Source organism: Bubalus bubalis, chromosome 14 (genome assembly GCF_019923935.1).
Source record: "Bubalus bubalis isolate 160015118507 breed Murrah chromosome 14, NDDB_SH_1, whole genome shotgun sequence".
Classification (NCBI taxonomy): domain Eukaryota; kingdom Metazoa; phylum Chordata; class Mammalia; order Artiodactyla; family Bovidae; genus Bubalus; species Bubalus bubalis.
The window spans coordinates 63,806,355-63,828,187 of record NC_059170.1 but is presented as its reverse complement, the minus strand read 5'-3'; the positions used below and the strand labels follow the sequence as shown (position 1 = coordinate 63,828,187).

General features: G+C 36.6%; 1 protein-coding gene across 2 annotated transcripts in view; it reads right to left on the bottom strand.

Moving 5' to 3' along the window:
* Positions 1 to 21,833, bottom strand: part of CCDC7 (coiled-coil domain containing 7) — a 263,556-nt gene that overhangs the window by 18,960 nt on the left and 222,763 nt on the right. For both annotated transcript variants that reach the window (XM_044928180.2, XM_044928181.2), the window contains 5 exons: positions 19,141 to 19,224; positions 15,511 to 15,582; positions 10,745 to 10,828; positions 5,019 to 5,102; positions 1,064 to 1,153 (listed from right to left, as the gene is read on the bottom strand). In XM_044928180.2, the coding sequence (XP_044784115.2) occupies positions 1,064 to 1,153; positions 5,019 to 5,102; positions 10,745 to 10,828; positions 15,511 to 15,582; positions 19,141 to 19,224 (414 nt within the window). The remainder of the gene's footprint in view (positions 1 to 1,063; positions 1,154 to 5,018; positions 5,103 to 10,744; positions 10,829 to 15,510; positions 15,583 to 19,140; positions 19,225 to 21,833) is intronic.

Here is a 21,833-nt window from a genome sequence, read left to right as displayed (position 1 = left end):
CATTTTTAAGGTTATGTAAGTCCAGTAGACATTAATGATGCAGAAGAATAACAAGACATTCTGTGGTCTAAGAAAAACTGCCTATCAGGTCGTCTTACAATGTATACCTTTCCGCTGGGGAGGGGGAAGTGGGTAAATCGGCAGCAGTACCAGCACCAGGACTGCATCCCACTCCCTTTGAGTTTTTGTGTGATTTGAAGATTTGGCAGGATTTAGTAACTACAAACTAGGTCAAAGGAGAGGAAACTGCATGAAAGCTATTAAACAAAAATTCATATTGAAAAAGTGGTAAGTACAGGACTGGTGGCTTGGGTCAAATAATGTGTCCAATGTTTTGTGAATGGAAGGTAGTTCCAAAGAACACATACCAAAAGTTGGAAACCTATCCTGAACCTGAAACCATAAGGGGGATCTTACTATTAATACTTTGTTGTAATGGCTGAGAGCAGGAGAAAGTGTTAAAGTGTTAAAGTGTTAGAGGAGATATAACTGAGGCTCTCTGGTTTTCTGCCTCCCTTAATATCACACCAAAGATCAAGGAGTGGTATGTCAAACACCCTTACACCAAGACAAAGGGAAACAAGTGTAAACTATGAACTATGTAACAAGACTACAGCTCTCTACTTCACCTGAGATACTGAAAATATGCTTGGTATTTTAATTATATACAGGGAATTAATAAGCAATACAATAACTATCTGGTAAGTCTTTAAATCCCATTCATAAACTAGACTTTTTGCTTTTCCGAATACAAAGCAACTAGCCTGAAAAAAAAAAAAGAAAAAAAGAGTAGCATTTGAAATGCTTTAATTAAGTATATTCCAAGCTCACTATACAACTGAAATTTTGAGGATCACTTTTTAAAAGAAGGAGCTCTGAAATTTAAAATATGTAACTAATTTTCCATTGATAATAACTGCTGGAGTTCCAGCAGTTCTAACTTTAGAAGGGAATTTATGAAGATACTGTATCCTGTAATAACAGCATACAGGTACTATAATCAGACTCAAACTCAAACTCTGGAAAAGATAAATAAGCCAGAATAGACTTGCAATATTCTTACTTTTACCAGGATGACTCTTGGATTGTGTCTTGATATCACTCTTTAGCATACTTCTTCCAACAGCATCTGGGAAGTGCTCTGTATCAGTGTCTATAGAAATAAACAGTTTCAAAACACTTTCATAAGATAAATATCAACATGTAGTTGTGTGAGTTTGTGTGTAATACTCCTTTAATTAGCATTTTATTATAGAAGAAGAATTATAATGAAATGTCTTACAGAATCGAAACACCTTAGAATTGGGAGAGCCATTGGCAACCATATAAGCCTCATTATATTGTACCTTAGAAATGTTTATTAGTTTGACTAAGACCACATAGCCAAGTAGTGATAAAAGTGATTCACAGACTGATGCCTCATAATTCTTTAATTAGGGCTTTTTCCATAAAACACAGTCTTTTTGCAAATTTAAGTCATCCTAGAGACTTTATCTTAATTAATGTAACTTTTCATTACATTAAAACTACATTGTATACGTTTAAACTACATTCATATGGTAAGAATTATACCTGGTAAGGCCAGACATGACATTTTTTTTCCTGGGCCAAGTTGCCTGGAAAAAATGATGGGCATCACAGTCACAGAATATTATTGTGAGGCAGAAATTCTTTGACTTTGTCCAGGAATATTTTAATTCCTTTTTTTTTTTTTGAAGAAGGTCAGCATTTTAATTTGATTTAAGTGGCATGTCTAAAATATTCCTTCCTCTTTTCCTTTCCCTCTACTAGAATATTTTTTTTAATTTAATTTTATTTTTTAACTTTACAATGTTAATATTGTATTGGTTTTTGTATAGAACAATCTTTAATTTCTTTTTTAAAGGTTATATAAGTCATGGACATAAATTTGAGCAAACTGTGGGAGGTAGTGAAGGAAAGGAAAGCATGGCATGCTGCAGTCCACAGGGTAGCAAAGAGCTGGACACAACTTAGCAACCAAATAACAACAACTATAAATCAAAAGACAACACTGATGGAAAAGTTAACAAGTAATCTGTAGACTAGCACTTTATCCCAGATCTTTTACTTGGGGAAAAGGAAATGGGTAATTTGCATGAATATGAGCATTGGTATTATACCTCTTTCCATTTGAGTCTTTGTGTGATTTTCACTTTTTGATGGATTCAGAAGCAATGATATAGGTTCAATGACAGAAAAAATTTTATTTAAAATAATTTTATATTGCAAAATAAATAATTAGAATTGGTGACTTTGGGTCACCTATTAGGTAAAGATTTTGGTGGGAGGGAGAAGGGTTCAGGATGGGGAACACGTGTATACCTGTGGCAGATTCATGTTGATATATGGCAAAACCAATACAATATTATAAAGTTAAAAAATAAAATTAAATTAAAAAAAAAGATTTTGGTGGGCAAAATTTGGTTCTAATATAGCATATAAGTGAAGGTGGACACTGTCATATCCAGAATTTATAAACCAGAAGTCCTGCTTTGGAGAAATGACTGAGCCCATGAATATTTCAAGCATGTGCTATCTCTGAGGCAGCACAAATCTATCACCACTGCAATCCAAACAGAGGTGAAGACCATGGGGCATCATTACTAAAACCAAACACAAATTAGATTGAGCATTTGTGAAAGTCATGTGTGCTTTGGCAACACATAACACATAAAAAGATTAGCAGACTCTAGCTGCTGATGTTTCTCCAACAGAAAAAAAATTAGAAGAACTGATTCATTTGATTTGAAAAAGCAAAGGCTTCTTAGGTAAGCAGGGAGGCAATGGGAATAACCTTTGAGGACAGATTGGGTTAAACACTGGAAGCATAAATGATATGTGGTAAAGAAGCCTAATTTATTCAGAGCCACAATGTTCCTTCTTCACAACATATTCCCAACATCTTCCCATTGCTTTTAAGTATTTAAAGGAAAATCCTATCCTGCTTGGAGTTTACTAAACTATTTTTTTAAAGTTTAACATACAATATGCCCATTTTAAATGTGTAATCAATGGTTATTAATATATTTATAGAATGTGTAACAATCGCCATAGTCAATTTTAGAATCAACTTCAGAGTCATACTAATTAAATTGTAGGAAAATGCAGAAGCATGACTGATATATAGTTTTATTCTCTTATCCCTATTTTTGTGCTACTGAATTACATGTTACATGTATAAAATTAAAGATATTGTTAAAATTGTTCTTACAATTATTTCTTTATGAACCTATATAGTTTTTAAAGAATCTGAGAGACAAAATTAGAACAAGTTTAGTATGTATATGTAGTGTTTGTTCTATTAGCTACCATCTAGTGTTATTCACAGAATTTTCAGCCATCTTTTCAAATATTTTTACTGCACTCTCTCTCTTCTAGTATTTCCCATTACCTTAAATTCACTGTTTCTTTCTCCAGACTCTTCCCTTAGGCAGTATTCAATCTCTTCCCTTAGGCAGTATTTTCATTTCATTTATTGTATATTTCTACCACATTTGGTTCTTCTACATTTTTATTTTTAGATGATAATATCTAGTTGATGAAATATTTTCATCATATCTTTGTTTTCTTAAAACAAAATTTCCTTTTTCTATTTATAATAACTATTAGGTCATCACTGTCTGCTAAATCCAACATCCAAGACTCTCACAAGCATATTTTGTTTCCTGCTTTTTCCTGTGCATGGGTCACAATTTATTATTTCCTTGCATGTCTTAATTTTTTTTTTTTTTGCTAATAACTGGACATTTTCGGGGCTTCCAGGGTGCCACTAGTGGTAAAGAACCTGCCTGCCAATGCAGGAAACATGAGAGATGTGGGTTCGATCCCTGGGTCGGGAAGATCCCCTGGAGAAAGGCATGGCAACCCACTCTAGTATTCTTGCCTGGAGAATTCCATGGACAGAGGAACCTGGCGGGCTACAGTCCATGCAGTCGCAAAGAGCTGGACATGACTGAAGCGACTTAGCATGGACATTTTAGATAATATATCATAGTATTTCTGGATTCTAATTTGTTTCCCTTTTTAAGGCTTGTTGTTTAGTGTGTTCGCTTGCTTGTTTGCTTGTTTATTTACAGTGATTTCTCAGAAGTGTCTTACTAATGTCTCTTTTTTCCTGAGGTGTGAAGCCTCACCTATTGGTCCTCAGAGGGCACATCCTCAGGCATGCACACAGTAGCCTGTTGGTGTTTGTAGTTACAGGGTTCTGTTCGAATGTCTGTTTTCCTTTTATCTCTATTTAGATGTCTTCTTTCAATATCACAGAAAACACCATAAAGAAATGTGTGTAATGCTGTTGCTGCTGCTGCTACTGCTGCTAAGTCGCTTCAGTTGTGTCCCACTCTGTGCGACCCCATAGATGGCAGCCCACCAGGCTCTCCCGTCTCTGGGATACTCCAGGCAAGAATACTGGAGTGGGTTGCCACTTCCTTCTCCAATGCATGAAAGTGAAAAGTGAAAGTGAAGTCGCTCAGTCGTATCCGACTCTTAGCGATCCCATGGACTGCAGCCTACCAGGCTCCTCTGTCCATGGGATTTGCCAGGCAAGAGTACTGGAGTGGGGTGCCATCCCTTCTCCCATAATGCTGTTACTACAGGTCTAATAAAGAGGGAATCGATAACCACTGAGATGTTATATTCTTATCACATTCCTTAGCTAGCCTTTCTGCACTTGCAAATTCAAGAGAAATGTCTACCTAAGCTGAAAACAGAAAGTGAATAGAATATAATTGGTCATATTTTTCACCAAGCATATGCTAAGTTTATTAAAGGACTGGTTTTTATGGATTACATCCTAAGTGAATGAGTTCTACCATTAATAATACGTAGATAGTTTTACATTGATATTTAATATCGAATTTAAGGAAAAAATTCTTGAAAATTTAAGCCCATGTAATATTAAAACATAGATACTGATGTTATTCATGACTCTTGTTTAAATATCTCTAGAGAAGATAAGTAAACCTGAAATCTTAGATTTGTAAAATTCCTATTCTTACCAGGGAGATTCCTTGATTGTGTCTTGAATTGTCCCTTTATTACACCTCTTCCAGTTTTACCTGTCAAGCCTTGTACATTAGTCCCTGTAGAAAAGAACAAATTTCAAAACAGTTTACAAGGTAACTATTTACATAGAAATATGTGTGTGCGTTTGCATGTGTGTGTTTGTGCACGTGTGTGTGTATGATTAACCTAATTAGTATTTGCTGTTATGAAAGATGAGTTATATTGAAATGTCTGGTTTGGAGAATCACAAAACCTTAAATTAGAACAGATGAAGCAATTATTAGTATGTAAGTTACATTATATTGAAGTTTAGATATATTTAGGATATGACCAAAATCAAACATTCAGGGAATGACAAATGGATGTACCACTTTGTGCCTAACCAGTGCCTTTTCTATAATCCTTTTACCAGTATCTTTTCTTTAACCATGTTTAATTCCTTAACCAGTGATTTTTCTATACAATGCTCTCTTTTACACAAGCTGAAATAATTCCAGAGAATTTATGATAGTAATATAATTTCCAAGTTCATATCAAAAGTACAGTTACTCTGTAAGGATGTTCCCAATGAGGCACAACTTCACATTTTTTTCCCCATCAAGACAAGATATAAACAAGAGTCTTCTTAGTCACAGAAACTTACCATGAGTCAGAAATTCTTTGACTTATCTAGGAAAATTTTAATTCCCTATTAGGCGGCTGCTGCTGCTGCTGCTGCTGCTGCTAAGTCGCTTCAGTCATGTCCAACTGTGCGACCCCATAGACGGCAGCCCAACAGGCTTCCACGTCCCTGGGATTCTCCAGGCAACAACACTGGAGTGGGTTGCCATTTCCTTCTCCAATGCGTGAAAGTGAAAAGTGAAAGTGAAGCCGCTCAGTCATGTCCGACTCCTGGTGACCCCATGGACTGCAGCCTACCAGGCTCCTCCATCCATGGGATTTTCCAGGCAAGAGTACTGGAGTGGGGTGCCATTGCCTTCTCCCTCTCTTAGGCTACATAACTGTAAATCATGTGGGTATCACTGACTTAAAGAAAAAGTGCCTCTGGGATTCCTTGGGCATATACATTTCATGTCTTGCCAGGAGGAAATGGCAATATTTGTACCAGAACCAGGACTCTGACAGGATCCATTTCCATTTGAATTTTTATGTGGTCTAAAGTTTTTGCTATAATTGACAGCAATTAACTAAGATTGGATGACATAAAAAATACATGAAAGTTAGTTTAAAGATATTCACACTGAGAAAGGGATAATAAGGATTGGGAACCTAAAGGGCATGCATGCAGTTGCATTTTGATGCTAGTGGTTTTAACAGGGCTCTATTTGAATGCCTGTTTCCCTGGATCAAAAGGTTAGTGCATGAAAGTTGGTTCCAGTTGAGCATGTAAATGTAGTTGGAAACCTGTCATGATCCTGACACTGTCCAGTAGAAGACCACTTTGGAAAAAGGGCTGAGCCCATGCATAAATGCAAAAGGTGGCACTATGATTTTGGCAGCCCAAGTGTACTACAGAGAAGATACCTCCTGGAACATCAATAACCAAATGAACAAAAATGAATCAGATTGGCCATGTAAGTCTTCAATAAATAACACTTAGTGGGAGTAATAAAATTTATAGCCACACAAAATTAGGGATTATTGTATATATTTTAGCCACTTTCATCTTCCTCCAATTAATTAATAAGGAGAATGGAATCATTTGACTCAAGAAAGCAGAGGATCCTCAGATAAGCTGGGAGCCAATGAGAACAGCATTTAATCTCATTGTTGTTCAGTCATTAAGTCATGTCTGACTCTTTGTGACCCCATGGACTGCACCATGTCAGGCCTCCCTATCCCTCACTGTCTCCCAGAGTTTGCCCAAGTTCATGTCCATTGAATCGGTGATGCTATCCAACCATCTCATCCTCTGCTGCCCTCTTATTTTGCCTTCACTCTTTCCCAGCATCAGGATCTTTTTCAATGAGTTGGCTCTTCACATCAGGTGGCCAGAGAATTGGAACTTCTGCATCAGTCCTTCCAGTGAGTATTCAGGGTTGATTTCCTTCAGGATTTGATATGGTATATTAACACATATATATGGAATCTAGAAAAATGGTACTGATGAACCTATTTCCAGGGCAGGCATAGAGATGCAGACATAGAGAACAGACTTGTGGACATAGTGGGGGAAGGAGAGGGTGGGGAAAATTGACAGAGCAGCACTGAAATATACAACACTACTTTGTGCAAAATAGATAGCTAGGGGATAACTGCTATCTAAAAAGGGACTCAGATTGGTACTCTATGACAACCTAGAGGGGTGGGATGGGGATGAAGGGGAGGGAGGCTCAACATGGAGGGAATATATGTATACTTATGGCTGATTCACAGTGCTATACAGGAGAAACCAACAAAACATTGCAAAGCAATTATCCTCCAATTTAAAAAAAGAATAGCATTTGAGGGAAAATTGAGTTTAAGCGCTAGAAATTAAAAGGTTTGCACTAGAAAAGTCTTTGAAATATCCCAAAGAAAAAGAAATTTAACAAGGCAAAATGGTTGCCTAAGGAGGTTGTCTTACAAATAGCTGAGAAAAGAAGAGAAGCAAAAGCAAAGGAGAAAGGGAGAGATATACCCAACTGAATGCAGAGTTCCAAAGACAGCAAGGAGAGATAAGAAAGTCTTAAGTGAACAATGCCAAGAAACAGAGGAAAACAACAGAATGGGAAAGACTAGAGATCTCTTCAAGAAAATTAGAGATGCCCAGGGAACATTTCATTCAAAGATGGGCACAATAAAGGACAGAAATGTTAAGGACCTAAGAAATAGAAGAGATTAAGAAGATGGTAACAATAACCCTGTGTATGAGACAGCAAAAGAGACACTGATGTATAGGACAGTCTTATGGACTCTGTGGGAGAGGGAGAGGGTGGGAAGATTTGGGAGAATGGCATTGAAACATGTAAAATATCATGTATGAAACGAGTTGCCAGTCCAGGTTCGATGCACGATACTGGATGCTTGGGGCTGGTGCACTGGGACGACCCAGAGGGATGGAATGGGGAGGGAGGAGGGAGGAGGGTTCAGGATGGGGAACACATGTATACCTGTGGCGGATTCATTTTGATATTTGGCAAAACTAATACAATTATGTAAAGTTTAAAAATAAAATAAAATTAAAAAAAAAAAAGAAGAGGTGGCAAGAATACACAGATACTCTACAAAAAAAGGTCTGAATGACCCAGATAACCATGATGGTGTGGTCACTCAGCTAGAGCCAGACAACCCAAAGTGTGAAGTCAAGTGGGCCTTACTTCACTACAAAGAAAGCTACATGAAGTGATGGCATTTCAAATAAATTACTATATGAAAGCTATATGAAGTGATGGCATTTTGGCTGAGCTATTAAAAATCTTAAAATGATGTCATTAAAGTGCTGCACTCAATATGCCAGCAAGTTTGGAAAACTCAGCAGTGGCCACAAGACTTGAAAAGGTCAGTTTTCATTCCAATTCCAAGGAAAGGCAATGCCAAAGAATGTTCAAACTACCTTACAACTGCACTCGTTTTACATGCTGGAGAGATAATGCTCAAAATCCTTCAAGCTAGGCTTCAACAGTATGTGAACCAAGAACTTTCAGATGTACAAGCTGGATTTTAAAAAGGCAGAGGAATCAGAGATCAAATTGCCATCCTAGATCATAGAAAAGGCAAGACAATTCCAGAAAACCATTTATTTCTGTTTCCTTGACTATGCTAAAGCCTTTGACTATATGGATCAGAACAAATTGTGGAAAATTCTTAAAGAGGTGGGAGTACCAGACCATCTTACCTGCCTCCTGAGAAACCTGTATGCAGGTCAAGAAGCAACAGTTAGAACTGGACATGAAACAACAGACTGGTTCAAAGTTGGGAAAGGGGTGTGTAAAGGCTGTATGTTGTCACCCCATTTATTTAACTTATACGCAGAGTACATCATTCAAAATGTCAGGCTGGAAGAATCACCAGCTGGAATCAAGACTGCTGGGAGAAATATCAACAACCTCAGATATGCACATAACACCACCCTTATGGCAGAAAGTGAAGAAGAACTAAAGAGCCTCTTGATGAAAGTGAAAGAGGAGGGTGAAAAAGCTGGCTTAAAACTCAACATTCAAAAACTAAGATCATGACATCTGGTCCTATCATTTCATGGCAAATAGATGGGGAAAAGATGGAAACAATGACAGATTTTATTTTCTTGGGCTTCAAAATCACTGCAGATAGTGAATGCAGCCATGAAATTAAAAGACACTTGCTCCTTGCAAGAAAAGCTATGACAAACTTTGACAGTGTATTAAAAAGCAGAAGTATCATTTTGCTGTCAAAGGTCTGTAGAGTCAAAGCTGTGGTTTTTCCAGTAGTCATGTATGGATGTGAGAGTTGGACCATAAAGAAGGCTGAGCACTGAAGAATTGATGCTTTCAAACTGTGGTGCTAGAGAAGACTCTTGAGAGTCCCTTGGACAGCAAGGAGATCAAACCAGTCAATCCTAAAGGAAATCTGTCCTGAATATTCATTGGAAGGACTGATGCTGAACTGAAGCTCCAATACTTTGGCCACTTGATGCTAAGAGCAGACTCACTGGAAAAGACCCTGATGCTGGAAAAGACTGAAGGCAGGAGGAGAAGGGGGCAACGGAAGATGAGATGGTTTGATTCCATCACTGACTCAGTGTGCAAACTCAGTGAGTTTGAGTAAACTCCAGGAGATGGTGAAGTTCAGGGAAGCCTGGCATGCTACAGCTCATGTGGTTGCAAAGACTTGGACATGACTTAGTGACTGAACAACAACAGCATATATAACTTTTCCATATTTTTTATACTGTTCTATACAACTGTCTTTTAAGTCAATTAATAGAAGAACAGGAAATACTCTTTCATATTGTCTTTTGAAGCACGGAATTCTTTTTTTAAACTTTAACCCAGTTCCTTCTGTTTTTTTGACATGAACTTATTCATGTGGTACCCATAAAGTACATTGGAAACATGTATTTTGTTTCACAAAGAAGGAGAAAAAAATGAAAAAATATGGTTGCTTATGGAAAGCTGCACAGGAGGAGAAAGACAATGGAACAAAAGAGGATGCCACCCAAGAGTCTTGCTCTTCAGACTGCAGTATTTACATAGTAATGTAAATACAGTTTATACCTTGGCCATCAGGGCCACTCTAATTACTTGAGTGTTTAGAACTTCAGAGCACTATTTTTGTTTCAAGTTTGTTTTCTGTTTCCCAAGTGAGACAAGTTACTGTTTCTTTTTTTTGTTGTTATTTTTAAAAACTTTATTTCAGTAAAATATATGCTTTCACTATTAAGATTTACACATAGTTAATGTTCTATTGACAGTATTGTTTCTTATTATTAAAGTAACATATGGTTAACTTTTAAAAATTCCACCTATGAGTGAAATCATATGGTATTTGTCTTTCTCTGTTTGGCTTACTTCACTGTATCACTGAATTTTTTATGGATCACTTTTGAATCAAATAAATTCTAAAATTAACAATATGCAGCTAATTCCCCACTGACAGTAATTGCTAGAATTCTAGTAATTATAGGAGGGAATTGATGACACTTTTTAATCCTGTAATAATAGTATATAGGTGCTGTAGTCACTAAAGATGCAAAGTTAAATAAACTGCAGAGAAACTATTAATAAAACAACAGGAAACAGACTCAAAATATTGTTCTTACCAAGATGGTTCTTGGGTTGTGTCTTGAATTCACTCTTCAAGAAACGTCTCCCAATAATATCTGGGAATAGCTCTGCATCAGATGCTACAGAAATAAACAGTTTCAAGATACATTTGTAAGCTAAACATTAACATGTGTATGTTTGTGTGTTTGTGTGTGTGGAATATGTGTGTATTCTTATTAGATATTTTTATTATAGGAGAAGAATTATAATGAAATGCCTGGACTGCACACGTAATACCTTTAGAATTGGAAGTCTTATAAACCTCATTATATTGAGGCTCAGAAATGTTTAGTGATTTCACCAAGGCCATATATCTAGTAACAACAAGCAAAATTGATCCATAGACTGATGCCTCATAGTTCCTCAACTGGGAACTTTTCCATAAAATATAAAGTCTTTCATAAATTTAAGTCACCCTAGATACTTCATTTTTCACTTTTACTTAATAAATATAATCTTCTTGTGTATATTAGAAAGCATTCATATGGCAGAGATGTACCTGGTGAGATGGGATATAACACTTTTTCATTTTTACATTTGGCAGTACATTCAACTTCTTTCCTCTTAGTTTCTGACTTTCAAATTTCATTTAGAGCATTTAGTTATAAATTTACCATTAATAAATAAGAATGAAATAACTAACAATTTTGTTACTAAATAGCAGGACATTTTTAAATGAATGGATATAAAAGAAAGCACTTTTTGCTGTGTCTAAGTTAATTATTCAAAACTGACAAGGATCTCTATTAATAAGCAACACTGAAGCAAAAATTAATTGAAAGAACATAACCCAAAATACTCTGAAGTAAAACACAAAACAAATTTAACTGCTTGGTTCAAACAATTTCACTTTTACACCACCAGCTTTTCCCCACTTAAAAGTTGTTGGAGTAAATAAGTTTTATTTGATTCATTTTTAACTTACTTTTTTTGGAAATAAAAGTGAGAATGTAATAAAATAAAGGAATCAAAAGCAAATAAATTTCATTTCTTTGTTTTCTTTTATAGTGAAATTCCCTAGAAGGTTTGTCTCTGCTTGCTTTTAATATTTTTATTCCCTGCTGCTGCTGCTAAGTTGCTTCAGTCATGTCCGACTCTGTGCGACCCCATAGACGGCAGCCCACCAGGCTCCCCTGTCCCTGGGATTCTCCAGGCAAGAACACTGGAGTGGGTTGCCATTTCCTTCTCCAACGCATGAAAGTGAAAAGTGAAAGTGAAGTCGCTCAGTCGTGTCCAACTCTTAGCGACATCATGGACTGCAGCCCACCAGGCTCCTCTGTCAATGGGATTTGCCAGGCAAGAGTACTGGAGTGGGGTGCCATTGCCTTCTCCGTTGCAAGTCTAGTTTTCAGCATCAGTTCTGCAGAAAGTTCGTGACCATAGGATTTCCGGAACCAAAGAGAAATGTATCTAACTCTGTTACTCCAAGACTAAAGCAGTGTCGGTGAATTGTAAACTCTGCTAGAGAACTCCACTTAGTAGAGATACGAATTTACATGCCAACTTAATTATGTAGAGGAAATTGGTAACCAATGAAATAACTGTTATATTCCTTATCTCATCAACTGGCTTTTTTTGCTTTTTCCATGTTAAGCTAGCAATGAAAATGAATAGAAGGGCAGTTGGAAACACTGAAACCAAGCATATTCTCAAGTCACTAGAGCATAGGATTATACGGGTTACTTTGGTGGTGGTTTAGTCACTAAGTCATGTCCAACTCTTGTGACCCCATGGACAGTAGCCTGCCAGGCTCTTCTGTCCATGGGATTCTCCAGGTAAGCATACTGGAGTGGGGTGCTATTTCCTTCTCCAGGGGATCTTCCCAACCCAGGAATCAAACCCAGGTCTCCTGCACTGCAGGCAGATTCTTTGCCAACTGAGCTATGAGGGAAGCCTATGTATTACTTTACAAATACTTAAAAACTAGTAACATTCAGTTAATTTTCCACTGATAGTAAATACTAGAGTTTAATTATTAGAGGGAATTCATAAGCATTTTTCCCTGTTAATAACAAAATATAGTTACTGTTGTCATTAATGGTTCATAGTTAATTAAATCCCAGAAAAGACATAAACCATAAGTATTACTTGAAAAACTGTTGTTCTTATCAATGTGATTCTTTGTGTCTTTGACCAATTACGTTTTCTCTTCTAACTGTATCTGTCATGCATTCTATATCAGTCTCTATAGATATAAAACAAATTTCAAAACACTTTCTAAGGTAACCACTAACACACATGTATGTCTATCATTGTATCTATGTGTAGTACTAAGTTAATTAGTATTTGTTATCACAGAAGAGAAATTATATGCCTGCATTGCATGGTCATAAAACATTAGAATTTGAAGGGCTCTTAGCAATCATATAAGCCTCATGAAACTTAGAGATGTTTTGAGATTTGACTGAGAACACATACCAAGAAAATACAAAATTGACCACAAGCTGAGGCCCCATAATTCCTTAACCAGTGCTTTTTCTACATGATGCCATGTCTCACACAAACCTTAATCATCTTGGGGAGTTCATGTTAATGATATAACTGCCAAGTTTACACTAAGAGGACACTCATCCTTTAAGAATATACCTATGAGTGGAACATGGCATTTTTCCCCTGCTCACTGGTCAAGTTACAAACCATGGTCACACAAAGTTACTACCAGGCAGAAATTCTTTGACTCTCTTAAGAGTGCTTTATGCCCTTTTTAAGGTTATGTAAGTCCAGAAGACATTAATGATGCAGAAGAATAACAAGATACTCTGTGGTCTAAGAAAAACTGCCTATCAGGTCGTCTTACAATGTATACCTTTCCGCTGGGGAGGGGGAAGTGGGTAAATCGGCAGCAGTACCAGCACCAGGACTGCATCCCACTCCCTTTGAGTTTTTGTGTGATTTGAAGATTTGGCAGGATTTAGTAACTACAAACTAGGTCAAAGGAGAGGAAACTGCATGAAAGTTATTAAACAAAAATTCATATTGAGAAAGTGGTAAGTACAGGACTGGTGGCTTGGGTCAAATAATGTGTCCAATGTTTTGTGAATGGAAGGTGGTTCCAAAGAACACATACCAAAAGTTGGAAACCTATCCTGAACCTGAAACCATAAGGGGGATCTTACTATTAATACTTTGTTGTAATGGCTGAGAGCAGGAGAAAGTGTTAAAGGTCCTACAGAGGAGATATAACTGAGGCTCTCTGGTTTTTCTCCACCTGGTATAGGTTAAGAATGACAAGTACAGTTGATGCCTATGTAAGCAAGGAAGCATTAAGAAGAGCATCTAATAGCAGAATTAAGGATGAGGGAAAAAACGGTATGTGCTAGAGGAATCTGTAACCTAGTAAGAATCACAATTTTCCTCCTTCACAATACTTTCTCACTGCTTAATTTATTTTTTACACCTACTTTTCCTGAAGTTCCTAGTACCTGATTCACACTTTGTTTCTTTGCCTGTCTCAAATTTTGGGGGATAAATACTGGGCATTCTAGATAATATAAGAAATCTAGATACTGAGTTCCCCTCCTCTTTGGAGGCTTGTTGTTGCTGTTTTCCTCATTATTTGTTTAGTGACTTGGCTGGAATATGTAAAAGTGTCAAAGTGTTAGTCACTCAGGCATGTCTGACTCTTTGTCACCCCAAGGACTTTAGCCCACCAGGCTCCTGTGTCCATAGGATTTCCTAGACAAGAATACTTGTGGGTAGCCATTCCCTTCTCCAGGGGATCTTTCCAACCCAGGGATCAAACCTGGGTTTTCTGCATTGCAGGCAGATTCTTTACCATCTGAGCTACCAGGGAAGCATATATTCTGTTGTTGAGAAGTCTCCTTCTCTACAGCATGAAGCTTCTAATGTTGTTCCTCTGGGAGCACAGACTTGGGCAAAGAGTTACCTTTGATGACAGCTGCTTTTCCTTGTGAGTATCTCTTTCCTTTACTTTTCTGTCAAGCTCTCTGCCTCCCTTAATACCACACCAAAGATCAAAGAGCAGTGTGACAAATACCATTACACCAAGACAAGGGGTAGCAGTGTAAACTATGAGCTACACAACAAGACTAAAGATCTCTATTTCACCAGAGTTACTGAAACTGTGCCAGTATTTTAATTAATTAGAGGGAATTAGTAAGCAATGAAATCTCCATTTTAATTCCATTGATAAAACTAGCTTTTCTGCTTATGCAAATACAAAGCAGCTATCTTTCTAGCGTGAAAAAGAAAGTGAATAGTAATAACATTTCAAATGCTTCTGTCAAGCATATTCCAAACTTACCATAGCATTGAATTTCTAAGGATAAGTTTTAAGTGAACGAGTTCTAAAACTTATACTATGTAGCTAATTTTCTACTGTTAGTAACTGCTGGAATTCCACTAATAATAGGAGGGAAGGCAATGGCAACCCACTCCAGTACTCTTGCCTGGAAAATCCCATGGACAGAGGAGCCTGGTGGGCTGCAGTCCATGGGGTTGCTAAGAGTTGGACACGACTCAGCGACTTCACTTTCACTTTTCACTTTCATGCACTGGAGAAGGAAATGGCAACCCACTCCAGTGTTCTTGCCTGGAGAATCCCAGGGACGGGGGAGCCTGGTGGGCTGCTGTCTATGGGGTCACACAGAGTCGTTCATGACTGAAGCGACTTAGCAGCAGCAGATGAAAACATTTCAGCCTGTAATAATAGCATATAGGCACTATACTCATTTAGATACAAATTTAAATTCCAGAGAAGATAAATAAAGCAGAAATAGACTTGAAATACTCTTGTTCTTACCAAGATGACTCTTGATTTTGCCCTTTAGAATATTTCTTCCAGTAGCTTCTGCATAGCGCTCTGTATGAGTCTCTATAAACAGTTTCAAAACATTTTTGTAAGGTATATATTAAAATGTGTTTCTCTGTGTAGTACTCCTTTAATTATGTTTTAATACTATAGAACAGACTTAAAATGAAACGTTTGGATTGTAGTATCACAGGACCTTAGAACTGGAAGGGCTGTAAGCAATCACATAAGCCTCATTATATTGAGGGTTTCTGCCTGCAATGCTGGAGATCCAGGTTTGATCCCTGGGTTGAGAAGATACCCTGGAGAAGGGAATGGCAACCCATTCCAGTATTCTTGCCTGGAGAATTCCATGGATGGAGAAGCCTACTGGGCTACAGTCCATGGGGTTGCAAACAATCAGACACAACCAAGTGACTAACACACAGAGAAATAATGATTTGACCAAGGCCACATATCTAGGTAACAACAAAGCTGATCCATAAACTGATACTTCATAGTTCTTTAACCAGAGCTTTTTCCATAAAATACAAACTTTTTGCAAACAAAAGTCATCCTAAAGAGTTTATCTTAATAAATAGTGTGCACATTAAGAACACATTCACATGGTAAGGATATACCTGGTGATGTAGAAGATAACATTTTTCCCCAGGGTCAAGTTGCAAATGATAGGCATCTTAGTCACAGGAAGTTACTGTGAGGCAGAAATTCTTTGACTTGTCCAGGAATATTTTAATTCTTTTTTAAAAGGTTATATAGCTAAGTCAAGTAAGCATCAGTGATGGGAAAGAAAAACAAGTAATTTGTAGACAGAGATAAAATACTCTCCCAGGTTCTCTTAGCACATGGACCTTCTCCCCTAAGGAGGAGGAAATGGGTCATTGCAGAAATGCGAGCATTGGTACTGCATCCCTTTCCATTTGAGTCTTTACATGGTTTTTACTTTTTGCTGGATTCAGAAATGACGATCTATGTTCAGTATCAGGAAAAAAAATTATTTAAAATAATTTTATATTGCAAGAGGAATAATCAGAATTGGTGACTCTGGGTCACCTGTTAGGTAAAGTCTTGGGTGGGCAAAATTTGGTTCTAATATAGCATGTAAGTGAAGCTTGAACTTGTTACATCCAGAACTTTCACATTATAAGTCTTGCTTTGGAGAGCTGGCTGAGCCCATGAATATTTAAGTGTGCACTATTACTGAGGCAGCACAAATTTATCACCACTGCAATCTAAACAGAGGTGAAGACCTGGGACATCATTACTAAAACTGAAGACATGCTGGATTGGGCAGAATAAATTTTAGTAATTAAGTCACAGCATTTGTGAAAGTAATGTGTACTATAGCAACATAGAACTGGAGAACATTAGCAGACATACTTTAGCTCTCTTCTCTGGTCTTTCTCCAAAGATAAAATTAGAAGAACTGATTCACTTGATTTGAGAAAGCAAAGGATTCTTAGGTAAGCAGGGAGGCAATAAATGATATAGAGTAGAGAAACCTAATCTATTAAGAGCCGCAATTTTCTTCCTTCACAATATTCTCCCACTGCTTTTAAGTTTTGTTTTTTTTTTAAATCCTACTCTGCTTGCAGTTTGTTGAACTATTTTTTTTTAATGTAACATGATCCATTTTAAATGTTAATTCTATGCTTATTCGTATATTCATAGAGCTATGTAACAATCACAGTCAATTTTATAGTCTACTTTAGATTTATACTAAACAGATGAAATTCCAGGAAGATTTAGAATTTTTTTTCATATTCTACATATATAGTTCTCTTTATAACATAATTCTTACTATCTTTTCCCAATTTTATATATGAAGCATGTAAAAGTAAATTCATTTATTTAAAATTGCTTTTAAATTACTTACATAATTGTGTGCTCTACCAAGAGAAGACAAAGCATCTTTGTATAGCGTTTATTATTTTAACTATAATATTTTTTTGGTGATTATTTAAAATGCCATATTCTGCTCTTTAATCCCTCTGCTGTCCATGCTATATTTCCATACTTTAAATTTGCTCATTCTTTCTTCTGATAGTGTAAAAATACTGAACATCTCTATTGATTTTTTAAAATTTCAGTTATACTTTCAACTCCGATTTCTATGTGTTCCTTTTCAAAATGATATATTTCTCTTTGTATATATTCCCTATTTGATAAAGAACTGTCATGAGATCTTCCTTCTCTTCTTAATAATGTTTACATTTAGTTCTTTGAAAATATATATATAATAACTTCTTTTTAGTTTTGTTCTTTAAGTGCAATAGCTTGTATCCTCACAAGCAGTTTTTATTGTATTCATTTTTCCTTGTTACATGTCACATTTTACTGTTTTTGTTTTTTTTTTGCATGACCCATAATTTTATGCTGAAAACTGAGTATTTTGGATATGCAATATAGCACCTCTGAATACTGACTTCCTTTTTCAAGGCATGTTATTATTATTTTCTTGCTTATATTCTTAGCTATCTGGCTGAAACATTTTACTGAAATATTCCTTTGCAGTTTGAAGGCACAACTACTGCTCCTCAAGGGAAAAATTCTTGGATATAGTGGTTTTAGCAGTGGTGTCTTTTTTACATCTCTGTTATATGGTCTATCTCTTTTGATGTTATCAGTCAGTTCATTCAGCCTCTCAGTTGTGTCCAACTATTTGTGATCCCATGGACTGCAGCACGCTAGGTCTCCCTGTCCATCACCAACTACCAGAGCTTGCTCAAACTCATGTCCATTGAGTTGGTGATGCCATCCAACCATCTCATCCTCTGTTGTGCCCTTCTCCTCCTGCCTTCAATCTTTCCCAGCATCAGGGTCTTTTCCAATGAGTCAGTTCTTCGCATCAGGTGGCCAAAGTATTGGAGTTTCAGCTTCAATATCAGTTCTTCCCCCAAAATTAAAGGGCAGTGTGTCTATCACTTTTACAAGAGTTAAGGCTGTAGCATAATCTCTGAACCACATAACACAACTAATGACTCTATCACAGATGAGAAGGCTAATATGCCTGATAGTTCCATCAAATAGAGAGAAATGGCAACCAATGAATTAACTCTGTGTTAAATTCACCTTGTTATTATCACATTCATCAGGAAGACTTTCTCCTTTTCTAAACTAGAAAGAGAGATTAGAATAGAATTAAATACACTTGAAGTGAAGTGGCTCAGTTGTGTCTGAGTCTTTGCAATCCCATGGACTGTAGCCTACCAGGCTCCACCATCCATGGAATCTTAAGGGCAGGAATACTGGAGTGGGTTGCCATTTTCTTCTCCAGGGGATCTTCCCAACCCAGGGATTGAACCCAGGTCTCCTGCATTGCAGGCAGATGCTTTACTGTTTGAGCTACCAGGGAAGCCAGGATGTATCAAGTATATTCCAAGTTCATTATAGCATTTCAGTTTATGGTTTAATTTTTAAATGGATCCTTTCTAAAAATCATATCTAGCTAACTTTCAGATTTCTAGTAAATACCATAGTACAACTAATTATGAGGATATTCATGAAGATTTTACCTATATAAAAACAACATGCAAGTACTCTTTTCATTAAAAATTCATACTCAAACTCCAAAAAAGGTAAAGAAACCATATAGATCAGACTTGGAAAGATTAGACTTACCAAGGGGAGCCTTTGCTAGGGTCTTATTTCCCACTATCCGTATATGTCTTCCAAGAGTATCTTTCAAGTGTTCTAGATCAATTTCTATGGAAATAAACATAACAAAACACTTTGTAAAGTAACCCTAACATATGAGTGTTTCTCTTTGTATGTGTGTTCATGTGTGGTACTATCTTAATTAGCCTAGTTATTAGTAAATATGCATTATAATGGAATATCTTGGTTGCAGTATCATTAAACCTTAGAATTAGAATGGCTGTTAGCAACCATTAAGTCTCCATATATTGAGACTTAGAGACATTAACAGTTTGACCAAGACTGTGTATCCAGATAATGAAAAACCTGATGCACAACCTTATGCCTTTAACCAGTGCTTTTTCCATACAGTGCTCTCTCTTAAACTAAATTAAAATATCCTGGAGAGGTTATGATAATAATCAACTGTTAAGTTTAAATTAAAATCAAAATCATACTACAGGGATATATACCAGTGATGTGGAACACAACATTTTTTTCCTCAGGCTATGTTGCAAATTAGGGTCTCCATGGAAATTTACCATGGGGCAGAAATTCTTGGACTTTCCAGAAATATTTTAATGCCCCTTTTATGTTACTTAAGTGTAAACAAAGTGGCATCAGTGATGTAAAAGAATATCAGAATATGTTGTAGACTGAAAAAACGTGCTCTCCTAGGTCCCTTTAGCATGTAGACCTGGTAGTCTGGAGGAAGAAATGGTTAAACTTGTAGAAGAACCTGGATTGAGACTGGGTCTCTTTTCATTTGAGTTTTATGCCATTTGAAATTTTTGCTTGATTTAAACTGCTGCTGCTGCTAAGTCGCTTCAGTTGTGTCCGACTCTGTGCGACCCCATAGACAGTAGCCCACCAGGCTCCCCCGTCCCTGGGATTCTCCAGGCAAGAACACTGGAGTGGGTTGCCATTTCCTTCTCCAATGCATGAAAGTGAAAAGTGAAAGGGAAGTCTCTCAGTCGTGTCCGACTCTTCGCGACCCCATGGACTGCAGCCACCAGGCTCCTCTGTCCATGGGATTTTCTAGGCAAGAGTACCGAGTGGGGTGCCATCGCCTTCTCCGGTAGTTTAACTTAGAAGTGCCTAAATATTACATGCTGCTGCTACTGCTGCTAAATCACTTCAGTCGTGTCCGACTGTGCAGCCCCATAGACGGCAGCCCACCAGGCTCCCCCGTCCCTGGGATTCTCCAGGCAAGAACACTGGAGTGGGTTGCCATTTCCTTCTCCAATGCATGAAAGTGAAAAGTGAAAGTGAAGTCGCTCAGTCATGTCCGATTTAAACTGCAACTAGGTCCAATTATGAGAAAAATATGTTAACATTATTAAAGGACAGTTTATATTGAAAGGAATAATTAGGAATGATCAACTACTGGATTTAAAATACTGTAGCTAATTAGTTTCTAGCAGAGTGTGTACCTGAAGTTAGAAACCTGTTATAACTAACATGCCCAGATGGAAGTCTCTCTTTGGAGAAATGTATGAGCCAGTAAGTATTAAAAAGGTTGTGCTATTTGTGTAGAGGTGGTTACCTGCTGCAGCACCATTGCCAAAATGACAAAACAGTGTGTCTGGTTAGGCAGAACAATTAACATTTTGTGAAAGTAATAAGATGCATAGCAAAATGAAACTGGGGAGTATTAGCAGATACATTTCAGTTTCTCTGGTTCTCTCTCCAAATGGTATACGTAACAAGGACTTGCTCATTTGTATTAAGGAAGCAAAGATTCCTTAGATAAGTAAGAGGCAATGAGTATAGCATTAGAGGGAAGGTTAGGTTAAGTACTATCAATTAAAAGACATATGCTAGAGAAATGTGTAACCTAGAAAAGTCAGAGTTTTCTTTTATCATATCCTCCTACTTTTCAAATCCTTTTTTAATTCTATTCTTTTTGACATTCATTGAGTTAGTTTTAAAAAATATATAACATATTATACAATTTGCCCATTTAAAGTGTTCATTTCAATGTTTTAAAAAATATATTCAGAGTTATATGACCATCACCACAATTAATTTTAGAAGAGACTAGACAGTGTTCTTACCAAAAAATGATAATTATATGACATGATGGAAGTGTTAGCTAACACTGGGGTGGTCATCATATTGCAATGTACAAATGTATCAACATACCATAAATGTTAAACACACAATGTTATAGATCAATTTTTTCACAATAAAAAAAGAATCTACATCAGAATTATGCTAAGTAAATTCTAGTAATTACAGTGAGGTATAGAAATGCTACCCTTATATAGCATTATTCCCTCCACTATATTTTTGCACCATCGTTATATATAAATATAATAACCTATAACCTATATAGTCATTGCTTTGTTAAAATTATGATTATTATTTATGTATAGGTTTTAATATTATCTTTTATAATTACAGAATTACTTTAACCCAGTCTCTTTTTTATGGGGTTCAGATTACTGTCTGAGATCACTTGCTTTCAGCCTGAAGAACTTTCTTTTGTACTTTTGATAAAGTGAATCTGCTAGCAATGAATTTTCACAGTTTTTTATGTTTTAAAATCTCTTTACTTCACTTTTATTTTTTGAGAGGTAATTTGGCTGGATATAAAATTTGGGGTTGATCATATATATATATATATATATATATATTTTTTTTTTTTTTTTTTGCATTTTGGTCATCCTATTGCA